Source organism: Urocampus carinirostris, chromosome 2 (assembly GCF_059441175.1).
Source record: "Urocampus carinirostris isolate Australia breed hairy pipefish chromosome 2, RoL_Ucar_1.0, whole genome shotgun sequence".
NCBI lineage: Eukaryota > Metazoa > Chordata > Actinopteri > Syngnathiformes > Syngnathidae > Urocampus > Urocampus carinirostris.
In genome coordinates, this window is record NC_142350.1 from 54,419,293 (window position 1) to 54,431,654 (window position 12,362).

Sequence of the window (12,362 nt, forward strand, 5' to 3'; positions counted from 1 at the left end):
GTTGAAAACGTTTTTTGAAAATTTAAATCAAAATGATATAACATGGAAAATTCAATTGTAAAACTTTAATTAAATTTTTTTGCTTTTTATTTTAAAAGGTTGTTTTTAGCAAATTAATTTGGTTTTATAGCCGTTTTTACCGGTTGAATGTTCCTTTTTTGATTGAGTTTTGGCACTCTCACCATAATACACAGGAACCTCCACAGACTCCGCCGCTATGCCGCAAGTGACAGTAGCCGAGCAAAAAGGGGAGGGTGGGAAAGGGGCAGCTTGAGCATGGGATATAGTGATTTTATCCTACTAACTGCCGTCTTATCTTAGTGTAGCATGAAAATGGTTGAAATAAGAAAAGGCCTGTTTTAAATACAGTCCAAACGCCAATCTGAACCCCGAAAAGATGAAAAAAGAAGAGTTTAATTGACCTCGTCTAAGAGATGCACGCTCTCGGGAATGAACTGACTGAAGCTGTGATCATGACTTAAAGCCAGTAGATGGCGACAGTGAGTAAAAGAAAAATCAGAGTCAGGACAGCACGTTTCGGATTTCTTCATGTAAAATACGATTCAAAATATGATGGCCACTACTATTTTTAGATAACACGTGGGGTATGGACTTAGAGAGACGCCGTAGTTCTGACGTCACACACTCCCGCGATAGTTGGATGTTAACGGCATGGTGGATGGTCAATAAACAGGGTTGGGTAGGGTTACTTTAACTGGATTACTTTCGGATTACTCCAATACCAAATATGATAATAAAAGACAAAAGAAACTAAATATGAATAAAATGACTCACAACATGTGGTAAGCTTTCTCTCCTGGCTTTGATCTCTTTGATCTCCAGCAAAACTGACATAAAATGCGACAGAAACAAAATGAAAATAAATCCAAACAGCTTGCCAACATCATTTTTGCCGTTCCATGTATTCCGTTACTCCCCAAGCCTGCACAAAATTTAGACATTTTATTCATATTTAGTTTCTTTTGTCTTTTATTTGCATATTTGGTATTGGAGTAATCCAAAAGTAATTGAAAGTAATCAAGTTAAAGTAACCCTACCCAACCCTGTCAATAAACATAGTCGTGCGGACAGTCGTCTCATCTTCTTGGTTTTATTACTATACTTCAAGCCAGAGACCAAAAGTATAACATGAAAAATAAATCATACAGACAAGAAAAAGGCCCACAAGTGACTAACACCTCAACTGGCACTTGATGACATTTCCCCCCAAATAAGGCAAATCGTATAAAGTAATAGAAAACCCCGACTCCAGTTTGGTGTCTTGTTGAAAACAAATCAAGAAAAATAAAAAATGATACTGATTTCAAACAATATCCCGTAATTACAGTAAATGTTCAAAGCTTAGTTGTCTTCACACTTGGGCTCATTCTGTTTGCACTTCAATGGACGTACGCGTGTATGTGTGAACTCCCTGACAGCTCTTAAAGTTTCCCCGTCTGGCTCTGACCAGTTAATAAAATACCATTTTTATCCCAGCAGCCAATTAACGTGGATGGATATTGTTTTGAGTGAAATGCAGGAAAGAAGTTTCGATGTAGTGGAAGCTAGAGCTCTTGTTGGTGATATGAATGAGTAGTGGAGAAGTGTTGTAAAAGGTTATTGGGATGTTTACATGTGTTCTTAGGGATGGGCAGGGCACTTGTATGATGCGGCAGGGGTAAACCTGTGAAAGCTGTCAGGCCTTGCTGTTGAACAGAAGAGTGTGTTGTGTCACCTTGACCCGAATGACATCCGTTTCATCTGGAGGGACGAAAGCATGACCAACTAGGGTGCCGAGGTGCTTAACTTGTTTGGGTGTTTGGGTTGGCCATGGTTAATTTTTTTGCATGTTTTTTAACTAGTTTTTCTTTGTTTTTGTGTATGTCTTGCTGTCGGTCACCCCTCTTGAGAAATATGCCCAGGCTAGATAGATAGATGAGATGCTGTTTTATTGGAAACAAAAGCAAATGACTCAAAATAAGCAACATTTTCTCATCTTGCAGACTTCATATCATTTTGTTCATGGCATTTCTTTTTCTAATTTCAGTTGAAAATATTTCTCAAAATGAACATACATATCTACCATCGGTACAAAATAATCAAAATCCTTAGTTTGAGGATGATTTTTCTAATTTGAAGAAACGAGATGTTCGTACTGTCAGTTTTTAATCAAAGCTCCTAAATATGACAATTTACAACTGCTTACCAAAATATTACCCTTTGAGTGTAGTTTTTTAGATAAAAATGTATTATACAAATAAATACAGCGCTAAAAGAGTATTGTGACTATTGAGATGAAATCACCGCAGTTTGTAAATAGAATCATCATATAACACTAGAGGAACTAGACCAGTGTGCATTTCTAATGAACACCAAGGTTTTGAATTTGAATTGTTTGAATTTGGATCGTCTTGTCATTGATATTAACATAATGAAACATCAAATAAAATGAGATTATAGAGGGAAAACATGTCATAGAGACTAGACAAAGAAATATAAGACCGTCAGGATAAAGAGGCAAAAACATCTTTGCCAGCAGGGGTGGTAATTGCATTCTTGAAATACGATAAATTGATCTCTTCAAAATAATGGATAGAAAGAAAACGCCAATCAAATAAATCAGAATATTCATTTATATTGGGAGGCATTTTCATATATGCTCACTGTGATGAAACGTGTAAATAAACAGCCGTCAAGATAAATAGGCAAAAACGTCTTTGCAGAATAGTGCCAGCAGGGGGGGTAATTGCATTCTTCAAATATGATAAATTTAACTCTTCAACATAAACACACAAGCAAATAAATCTGAATATTCATTGCACTTAATTTTTTTCCATGGATCTGTAAAACATTTATGCTCACTGTGATGAAATATGTCATATGTAGATACAATTGTAAAAAAAAAAAACTTCACCTATTAGTTTCGGCTTCAAGTATTCTATTATTTATTCATACAAACTAATTGTTTGTGTTGTAATGACAAAAAGGCTGTCAGCCGATGACATAAGCTCAGTGCCGCCATCTAGGAGAGTTAGTGGCAAACAATGTTTGCTTTGGATAGACAAGAAAAAGAGCAATTACAATACAAATGACTCGTTCCTTGTGATCTTTAAATGTCAATGTAATATTAATTTCCCCAGCTCAACTTCTATTGTTAAGTTCCCACCCACCTTTTCCCAAACAGAGTCGAAAACGTTGTTGCTTTTTATTTATGTCCGGGGAATGTCAGGTTGTAGCGCTTCCCTCTGCCACCCGCGCTTCCTCCCCTCTTCCTCTTGAAATCCCCAGCCCCATCTTTTTCCTCCCGAGTCCACAGGTTGTCGCAGCGCCCTGGTGCCTGATACCCGGGCAAGCTCCGGTCCAGGGGGTCCTTGGACAGTAGAATCCAAATGACGGGAACTTTCCTGCTGACGGTGAGATTGTCCATGCCGGCATCGGGCTCCAGGGGCTCCCACTCGTCTGTCACGGTGGAGCTGTCCAGCGAGGTCAGCTGGTGGAGGCCGCGGATTCGCCTTTTCACCACTTCGGCGCACGTGATTGCTTTTGAAACGCCCTTGCCGTTCGCCGTGAACACGAGCTGGCGGCAAGGAGGGCGGCCGGGTGCAAGTTTTTCCACCTCGCTCTCGCCTTCTTCTTTGTCCTTTTGAGGCTTGGTCTCTATACGGCTGAAGGCGTATCGGAGAAGGTTACGGATCTTGCTGCCGTCTTTCACGTGGATCTCCGGCGTGTCGGCAACAAGGCCGAACGGACACACAGAGGGCTGCTCTGTGCTGCGAACTTTACTGTAGTTTTCCATCTGCAAATGCAACAATTAACAGCAATATTGGAGGCCTGCCTCACTTGAGATAAAAAGATAGATGTCATTTAACTTCTTGCGCCTTAACTCTGAAAAGACCGAAACGTTAATCATTAGTCCATCTACAGTGGCCTGCTTTTTGGCCCCCTTGAACTTTGTGACCCTTTGCCACATATCAAACATCAAGATATAAATCTGTAATTTCTTTTGAAACATCAACAATAAGTGGGACACAATCATGAAGTGGAACACACTTAATTGGATATTTTAAATTGTTTTAACAAATAAAAAACGAAAAACTTGGTGTGCAAAATTATTCAGCCCCTTTACTTTCAGTGCAGCAAACTCTGTCCAGAAGTTCAGTGAGGATCTCTGAATGATTCAATGTTGATCTAAATGACTAACAATGATAAATGGAATCCACCTGTGTGTAATCAAGTCACTGTATAAATACACCTGCACTGTGATAGTCTCAGAGGTCTGTTTAAAGCGCAAAGAGCATCATGAAGAACGAAGAACACACCAGGCAGGTCCGAGTAATGTTGTGGAGAAGTTCAAAGCTGGATTTGGATACAAAAAGTTTTCCCAAGCTTTTAACATCCCAAGGAGCATTGTGCAAGCAATAATATTGAAATGGAAGGAGTATCAAACCACTGCAAATCTACCAAGATCGGGCCGTCCCCCTAAACTTTCAGCTCATACGAGGAGAAAACTGATCAGTGATACAGCCAAGAGGCCCATGATCACTCTGGATGAACTGCAGCGGTCTACAGCTGAGGTGGGAGAATCTGTTCATAGGACAACAATCAGTCGTATACTGCACAAATCTGGCTTTGATGGAAGAGTGTCAAGAAGGAAGCCATTTCTTAACGATATCCATAAAAAGTGTCATTTAAAGTTTGCCACGAGCCACCTGAGAGACACACCAAACATGTAGAAGAAGGTGCTCTGGTCAGATGAGACCGAAATCGAAATTTTTGGCAACAATGCGAGACGTAATGTTTGGCGTAAAAGCAGCACAGCTCATCACCCACAACACACCATCCTCAGAGACAAACATGGTGGTGGCAGCATCATGGTTTGGGCCTGCTTTTCTTCAGCAGGGAAAGGGAAGATGGTTAAAATTAATGGGATGATGGATGGATCCAAATACAGGACCATTCTGGAAGAAAACGTGATGGAGTCCGCAAAATACCCGAGACTGGAACGGATGGTGTCATAATAGTCTGGTTTGCAAAAATCCATGCTCTGTGCAGCCCTTTGAGACTCTTTGTGATTAAGGGCTATACAAATAAACATTACTTGACTAGATTTGTCTTCCGATAAGACAATGATCCAAAACATAAAGCAAAAGCTACAATAGAACGGTTCACCCAAAAAAATATCATGGTTTTGGAAAGGCCAAGTCAAAGTCCAGACCTCCATCCAATTGAGAATCTGTGGAAAGAACTGAAAACTGCTGTTCACAAACACTTTCCATCCAACCTCACTGAGCTGGAGCTGTTTTGCAAGGAGGAATGGGCAAAAATATCAGTTTGTCGATGTGCAAAACTGATAGAGACATACCCCAAGCGACTTGCAGCTGTAATCGCAGCAAAAGTCGGCGCTACAAAGTATTAACTCAATCTGGCTGAATCATTTTGCACACCCACTTCTTTGTTTTTCATTTGTTAAAGTTTAAAATATCCAATAAAGTGTGTTCCACTTCATGATTGTTTCCCACTTATTGTTGATGCTTCACAAGAAATTAGTTTTACATTTTTATGTTTGAAATCTGAAATGAGGCAAAAGGTCACAAAGTTCAAGGGGGCCAAATAGTTTCGCAAGCCACTGTAAATGCCAAGACTTGTTTTCAAACACTGCTCTGAATATGGATATTGACAAATGTAAGATCACCCACAGTGACTCATCCAAAAATTAGGTGTCAAACATGACCCCTATCCGTTTTCCCAAACACAGGTTAAGAATATTACTAGAACAGCTTATTTCCATCTTCACAACATTGCTAAAATCCGCCCTATGCTATTCCAGCCTGATGGGGAGATTATAATTCATGCATTTGTTACCTCCTGTCTCGATTACAGTAATGTACTACTCTCAAGAGCCTGCAGCTGGTACAAAATGCTGCAGCGAGGCGTTTAACTAGGACAAGAAAGTTTGACATGCACTGGCTCCTTGTCAGCTTAAGATGAGATTTTAAGGTTCTGTTGGTATTGTACAAAATCATGCATGACTTGCTCCCTCATATATCAGATTTAATTTCCCCCTATGTTCTGGAGCCTTCACTCTGAAAATGCTGGTCTACTAGTGATCCCAAGAGCCAAGAAGAGATCCGCAGGTTCGAGAGCGTTCTCCATTTGGGCCCCGGTGCTGTGGAATGCTCTTCCCCCTGAGGTTCGATCTGCAACCTCAGTGGAAGTTTAAATTCAAGCTTAAAACACACTTCTACTCTATCGCATATGAATAACCTATATTTTATGTTGAAAATATCTTTGTATTGTTGTCATGCTGAGGTTTTTGAATTCTTCCTTTCCCTCATGTAGGTTTTAGATCAGGGGGTGGTACAATATAATACTCTGCAGTTTACAATAGCCTGTAGTTTTAGTAGCTGTTGTTCCAGCACAACAAAAAGGGACAAAATATTGGGTTAGTTTCTTTTTGACCCAAAATTATGTCACCGATTTGTTTTAAAATGATTACCCAAGAGTTTAGCTGGCATGTTGGTATCGCCATGAAACATAAGTGCTGATATCCTATTGATTATGCTTATGTATTATTGGTTAACACTAATGTTGTGCATGATCCAGTTCTTTTTTAATGTAACAAATGTACCCAATACATATTTAAGTGGGAGCCAAATATTGTAGAGAATTAGAGCTTCTGTAGCGAACCAATTGTTCTGAGGAACACAATGCAAAAGGCATTGTTCCCTTGTTTTCTAGGTTTGGTTATGTTAGTCCAAAATATAATAATTATTTCACATTTATCACACATACAATTTGGTGATTGGTTATTTAACACAAGTGATAGTAATTCGTAAACTATATGAACATGATAAGTTCTACATTTTGCAACCAAAGGTTACTTTTAAACGGGTTATTACAATAAATCAGTGCTATTAAAGGTTAAAGCTTTAACTCAAAAATTAATGCAGTTTTTTTTTTTTGCTTTGTAAGCAAACTGTTAAACAATATTTCCATGAAACAACGTGATTAGCGCAAAGTTGAACCAAACACGTAACTAACACTGGTGTAATACTTATTTTTAACCCACTTAGTGTGGTCAGGTTGAATTTTATGTACTTGGTTGTGCAATTAAATGCATGCCGAATTGGAGGCAGTGAGTCATTTCTGTTGGAAATTGTCTTCATTTAGTTTAGTGGCAAGAAAATGTCATGTCTCACAGCGAGGATAATAAAACGACTACAAATTTGCGAAGGATGTTGTCACAGGCAGGTTTTTGATGTGACCAGAGATTATTTATGCAGAATGCTAGAAACTCAAATACTATGAAGTAATCTGATTACTTTAGAAGTAAAAATTGTCACAGATTTAATTATTAAAAAAAAAATTGTAAACCTAGGCTAACGTTAGCACAACGCGCAACTTTATTAAAATCGTGCAAGATGTGAAAGACACATCAGGTCCACGCTCCATAAACGTGATAAACTATACACACCCGCGAATAATAAAAAATACGGACTTACTTGGAGGACTATTATTCTTGATTTTCGTTCTTTTCAATCGTTTCTATCACATGTTTGGTGTGCGTTGCACGCTGCCGTAAAGCAAAGGAGAGTATCGTAAAGGGAACCGGCGTTCTGAGGGGGCGTGGCTATATGCGGAAAAGAGACTAAAGAATGAATGAAAAATGCCATGGCGCCGAGATTGGTACACTTTTGTTTTTAAATTACATTTTATGGTGATAAGTTAAACAGGGTATTTTTCCTCATTTTGGAGACATTTATTTTCTTATCTTTTTTTATGAGTGTTCTTTCCACATTTAGGTAAATAATGACGCACTGTTTATGGAAATAATGATGAACTATTTATAGTTATTTTCCGTTGCATTATTAACAGGGTTGGGTAGGGTTACTTTATCTTGATTACTTTCAATTACTTTTGGATTACTCCAATACCAAATATGCTAATAAAAGACAAAAGAAATTAAATATGAATAAAATTACTAAATTTTGTGCAGGCTTGGGGAGTAACAGAATACATGGAACAGCAAAAAATGATGTTGGATTTATTTTCATTTTGTTTCTGTCGCATTTTATGTTAGTTTTGCCGGAGATCAAAGAGATCAAAGCCAGGAGAGAAAGCTTACCACGTGTTGTGAGTCATAATTTTATTCATATTTAGATAGATAGATAGATAGATACTTTATTCATTCCCGAAGGGAAATTCACATTTCCAGCAGCATCCCTGAGCTGAGAACAGTACAATAATAAAGCCAAAAGAATGCAATATACAAATACCCAGTGTGACGTGCAAATGCCCACTGTAGCGTGTTATATAGAGTAACTAAATAGTGCTACACAGAATACATATTGCAGTAAGATTCGGTAATATCCAATGTAGGTGGTGTGGTTTAATGTGGGCCTTTACTCCGCCGGGTGGAGTTAAAGAGCCTCATGGCATGAGAAAGAAAAGATCTCTTCAGTCTGTCCGTAGTACAAGACAGTGACAGCAGTCTGTCGCTGAAACTGCTCTTCTGTCTGGAGATAATGCTGTGTAGTGGATGCGATGGATTGTCCATGATTGACCTCAGCTTTTTCAGTGCTCGTCTCTCAGCTACTGTTGTTAGGCTGTCCAGCTCTTTGCCCACAACAGAGCTCGCTTTCCTAGCCAGTTTATTGAGACGAGAGGCATCCTTCTTCTTGGCGCTGCCTCCCCAACACGCTGCCGCATAGAAGAGGGCGCTTGCCACTACTGTCTCATAGAATATTTTCAGAAGCTTTTTGCAGATGTTGAAGGAGTTTCTTTTGTCTTTTATTAGCATATTTGGTATTGGAGTAATCCAAAAGTAATTGAAAGTAATCAAGTTAAAGTAACCCTACCCAACCCTGATTGTTAATGTATTAAACAATTAAACTTATTGTCACGCCAATAGCACAAGCTCTTGAATTAATTTTAGGCCAAATTTGGGCGAAATCGAACCCCCACGTAAAGCTACACAATTGCTCGAGCAGCAAAGTCGGTAAACAAAAAACATTTCTGTTTATTTTGTGACCTTGATTTAGATTAGGAGATTTTTTCTCCTAAGACACTTTCCTCTTTAAAATTCATAAAAAATGACCAAGGCAATACACTTGTCAGCGCTACCATATTAAAACATACACTAATAAATTCCTTGAAGCAGGGTTGCCAAACTAATTTTAGCTCAGGGGCTGCATAATAGACACACTCATGGGGCCGGACCAGTAAATAAAATAAATAAAGAAGTAAAAGAAAGACAGACAGAAAGAAAAAAGTGATAGAAAGAAAGAAAAAAGTAAAAGAAAGAAAGAAAGAAAGATGATAGAAACATAGAGAAATAGAAAGAAATCAATAAAAGAGAAAGAAAGACAGAAAGAAAGAAAAAGAAAGAAAAAAAAGAAAGAAAAACAGAACGAAAGAAAGAAAGAAAGAGGACGGCCAACAGATGAAGAGAAAGAGAAAGAAAGGTAAACAGAAAGAAGAGAAAAAGAAACAGAAAGACCCGGAATCATTAAAAGAAAGAAAAAAAGAGTGTCTCAAAGAAAAATAGGGTAATGGAAAGAAAAAGAGAAAGAAAAAGAACAGAAAATAAGTAAAAATAAAGAAAGAGATTAAATGAGAAAAATAAAAGAGGGAGAAACACAGGAGAGAGAGAGAAAGACAGAGCAAGAAAAACAAAAAAAAAGAGAGAGAGAGAGAGATGATGTGAAAGAAATATACAGGAAGTGAGAGAAAGAAAAATACTACAGTTGCTCTAGTAGTGGCGCCTGGCTTTGGCGACATCAGGCGGTCATGTTTCAAACTGCAGCTCATATTTTCTTTTGCGCTCCTCTCAGTGTTGTCGTGCGGGCTGGATTCAAACCCTCGGCGGACCATGTTTGACGCTCCTACCTCAGAGCTTGTCTGTGTCTCTCTTGCACAAACATTCCCATTAGTTCAAGTATGCTTGCTACAAACAGTTTATTCTTATCCCCCTCTTGAAAGTTGGATGCTAAATAGTAAAACAACTTTACAAAATATTTTTATGGTCTTGACACGTGTCTCTCCCAAATGCTGATTGAATAGACTTTCTTTTTCAAATATTGATATAGCTCACAACAATTGGATGAATCACCAAAATAATTAAAGGGTTTACGGGATTTGTAGTGTCTGCCAGAGGGTAGCAGTTCAAAGAGATGGAGACCAGGGTGAGGGGTGTCCGTAATCATGCGCTCCAGACTGGGCAGAGAGCAGCCGCTGATTTCCTGGGCTGTTTTGACAACTACCAGTAAGGTTTTCTTGTCATAACTGTCTTAACAAAGTGCACAAAAAACCTTCAGTCATTAAGCAGGTATGCGAACACTGTTCTTTGTGCGTGTGTGTAGGAGGGGTGGTCTGCGAGGGGCGTGTCTAGCTGCACCTCCCTACAAGGCCGTGGTAACACAACGTTTGGCGTGCAGTGGATGTCCGAGCTGTGACTCGTAAGTGCCTCTCTTTATCACTTTTGTGTGTGTATGCATGACTTAAATACTGAGATTGTGAGCTGAAATCAAAAATCATGATAATGATGAGGAAGAGATGGAGATTATAGTTGAACCGCATGCCATTTCAAAGAAGCCAGTCAGGTGCTTCACATTCACTGTTTCTCTGACACAGTTGATGGATTTTCCAATTGCGATCAAGGATTATGCTTACTTTATGTTTAAGACCACAAAAGACAAAAATGTAAATGAAAACCATCCATGCAAGCGTTGCACAATGATGGATAGGATGTTAGGAAAAAAAATATGAGCGGGAAGGTTTTTTTCATTACATGTTTCCGCCAGATGAGATGTGTTTTATGTGTGTGTGTGTGAAATAAATATGCGTGGTGATTGCAAGAGAAGATTAAGTGAAACTAGGGGAAGAAAGTACAATCAGAAGGATATGTGTATGTGTGTTTGGCACTGTGCCCTGCCCCAAAGACCCTCACACATCTGCAAATTATAGCGAGCTGGACTTTGTACCACCATGTTTGACAATTTGTTTTCATTATACTATATTGTTTTCAGAATAGAAAAAAATAGTCTTTAGTTGATTACAGCCGTTTGTACATTGCTTATGACAATATTTCTCGTGACACTCCAGGATAAACAAGACTTCAAAGATTAAAATAAGATAATTTAGAATAGCTGTGTGTCATTGTAAGATCGCCCGCGTTGAGAGGTAACACCATTTTTGGGTGGCATTTCCTTTTTTGGGCCTGGGAGAGTTGAATGTTTTTCTGGGAAAGCTGCTAAGTCATCATAACCGAGAAGTCTGCTTTTTTGTCAGTTTTCACATCTGGTGTTACCTAATTGAATGCTTGTAAAAGATGGTGTCGATATTCAATGTTGTTCTGGCCTTGGAGAGTGGAATGTCTTCTTGGAAAAATGCTGAGACAACAAAATAAGAAGTCCTGAGTGTTTTTTTTTGTTTTGATTTTTCCTTTTTTTTTACATTTAGTGTAACCCGCCTGCCTCTGAAAGATGGTTGTCATATTTAAATTCTCTCCACCTTTTCTCAACTAGACACATAAATAGACAAACAAACCAACAGATACCTATACATACTTAGATCCCAAATGAAAACATTATCACCACCCTCGCTTTGCTCAATGGTGATAAAAAGGATATTCAGAGTCCTTAATAATGGTGTCAGCTCTGCTCTGGTAGTGCAAGCCGGCAGTGTCCTCTAAACTAAGCAGAAAGCAGCTGATGATTTTCTGGGCTGTGTTGATGAGTTTTTCAAATCATATCAAAACGTAAAAGGTTTTTGTAATTGATGCTTTCCCAATTAAATTTATTGATTCCACATTTTATTATTTTTATACATAGCCAGTGATAAAGTAATGCTTAAAAGGATTATTTCATTTCCACACCGATTAGTGTTAATTTAACATCGTTCAAAGTGTCATTTTTACACTAAATTGCTGTATACTTTTGTACACTTATTTGTATCTAATCAAAATCAAGAACTACTTTGTGTGTGTGTGTAGGCTCTGAAATAATTTTCGTGGAAATTTACACAATTGTACTATAAGCCCCTGCGAGTGTCTTTAGTTTCGTGTCAACGCACCGCCAATGAATACCAACAAAATCGATGAACTCCTTTCTTTGAGTCTGCTTTCGTGGGGACTCTTACGTCCTCGCTAACGGCCAACTCGGGTACTGCAGCTCCGACCACTCCAAGGAGCCGAATCCAATCTTCTATCGAAAGCAGCACCTTGATTGATGCACTTGTTTCTTATCTCTTAGATCTGCTTGTTTATACATAAAATAAATTTAGTAATGTGATAAACAGCCCCATGAGTGAACTTTTATGAAAATGAACTCCCTAAGATTAAAGAATGAGCAGCTCAGCATGCA

At 38.5% G+C, this 12,362-nt stretch overlaps 2 protein-coding genes across 2 annotated transcripts in view; one reads left to right on the top strand and one right to left on the bottom strand.

Annotated features, from left to right (window-relative positions):
* Window positions 1-2,615: 2,615 nt before the first annotated feature.
* Window positions 2,616-7,649, bottom strand: rpp25l (ribonuclease P/MRP 25 subunit-like). Its single transcript, XM_088327141.1, has 2 exons — window positions 7,503-7,649; window positions 2,616-3,796 (listed from the first exon to the last, which is right to left on the bottom strand). Exon 2 carries the CDS (start codon window positions 3,794-3,796, stop codon window positions 3,206-3,208), a length of 591 nt encoding a protein of 196 aa, XP_088183267.1. The 5' UTR covers window positions 7,503-7,649; the 3' UTR covers window positions 2,616-3,205.
* A 2,786-nt stretch (window positions 7,650-10,435) lies between these two features.
* col6a4a (collagen, type VI, alpha 4a) overlaps window positions 10,436-12,362 on the top strand; it is a 61,202-nt gene continuing 59,275 nt past the window's right edge. Inside the window, exon 1 of the mRNA XM_088327143.1 lies at window positions 10,436-10,457. The gene's annotated coding sequence lies outside the window, so the exon portion shown is untranslated. The remainder of the gene's footprint in view (window positions 10,458-12,362) is intronic.

Bases quoted from the DNA above. Each gene is read 5' to 3' on its own strand.
- rpp25l (XM_088327141.1), bottom strand. From the start codon at position 3,796: ATGGAAAACTACAGTAAAGTTCGCAGCACAGAGCAGCCCTCTGTGTGT.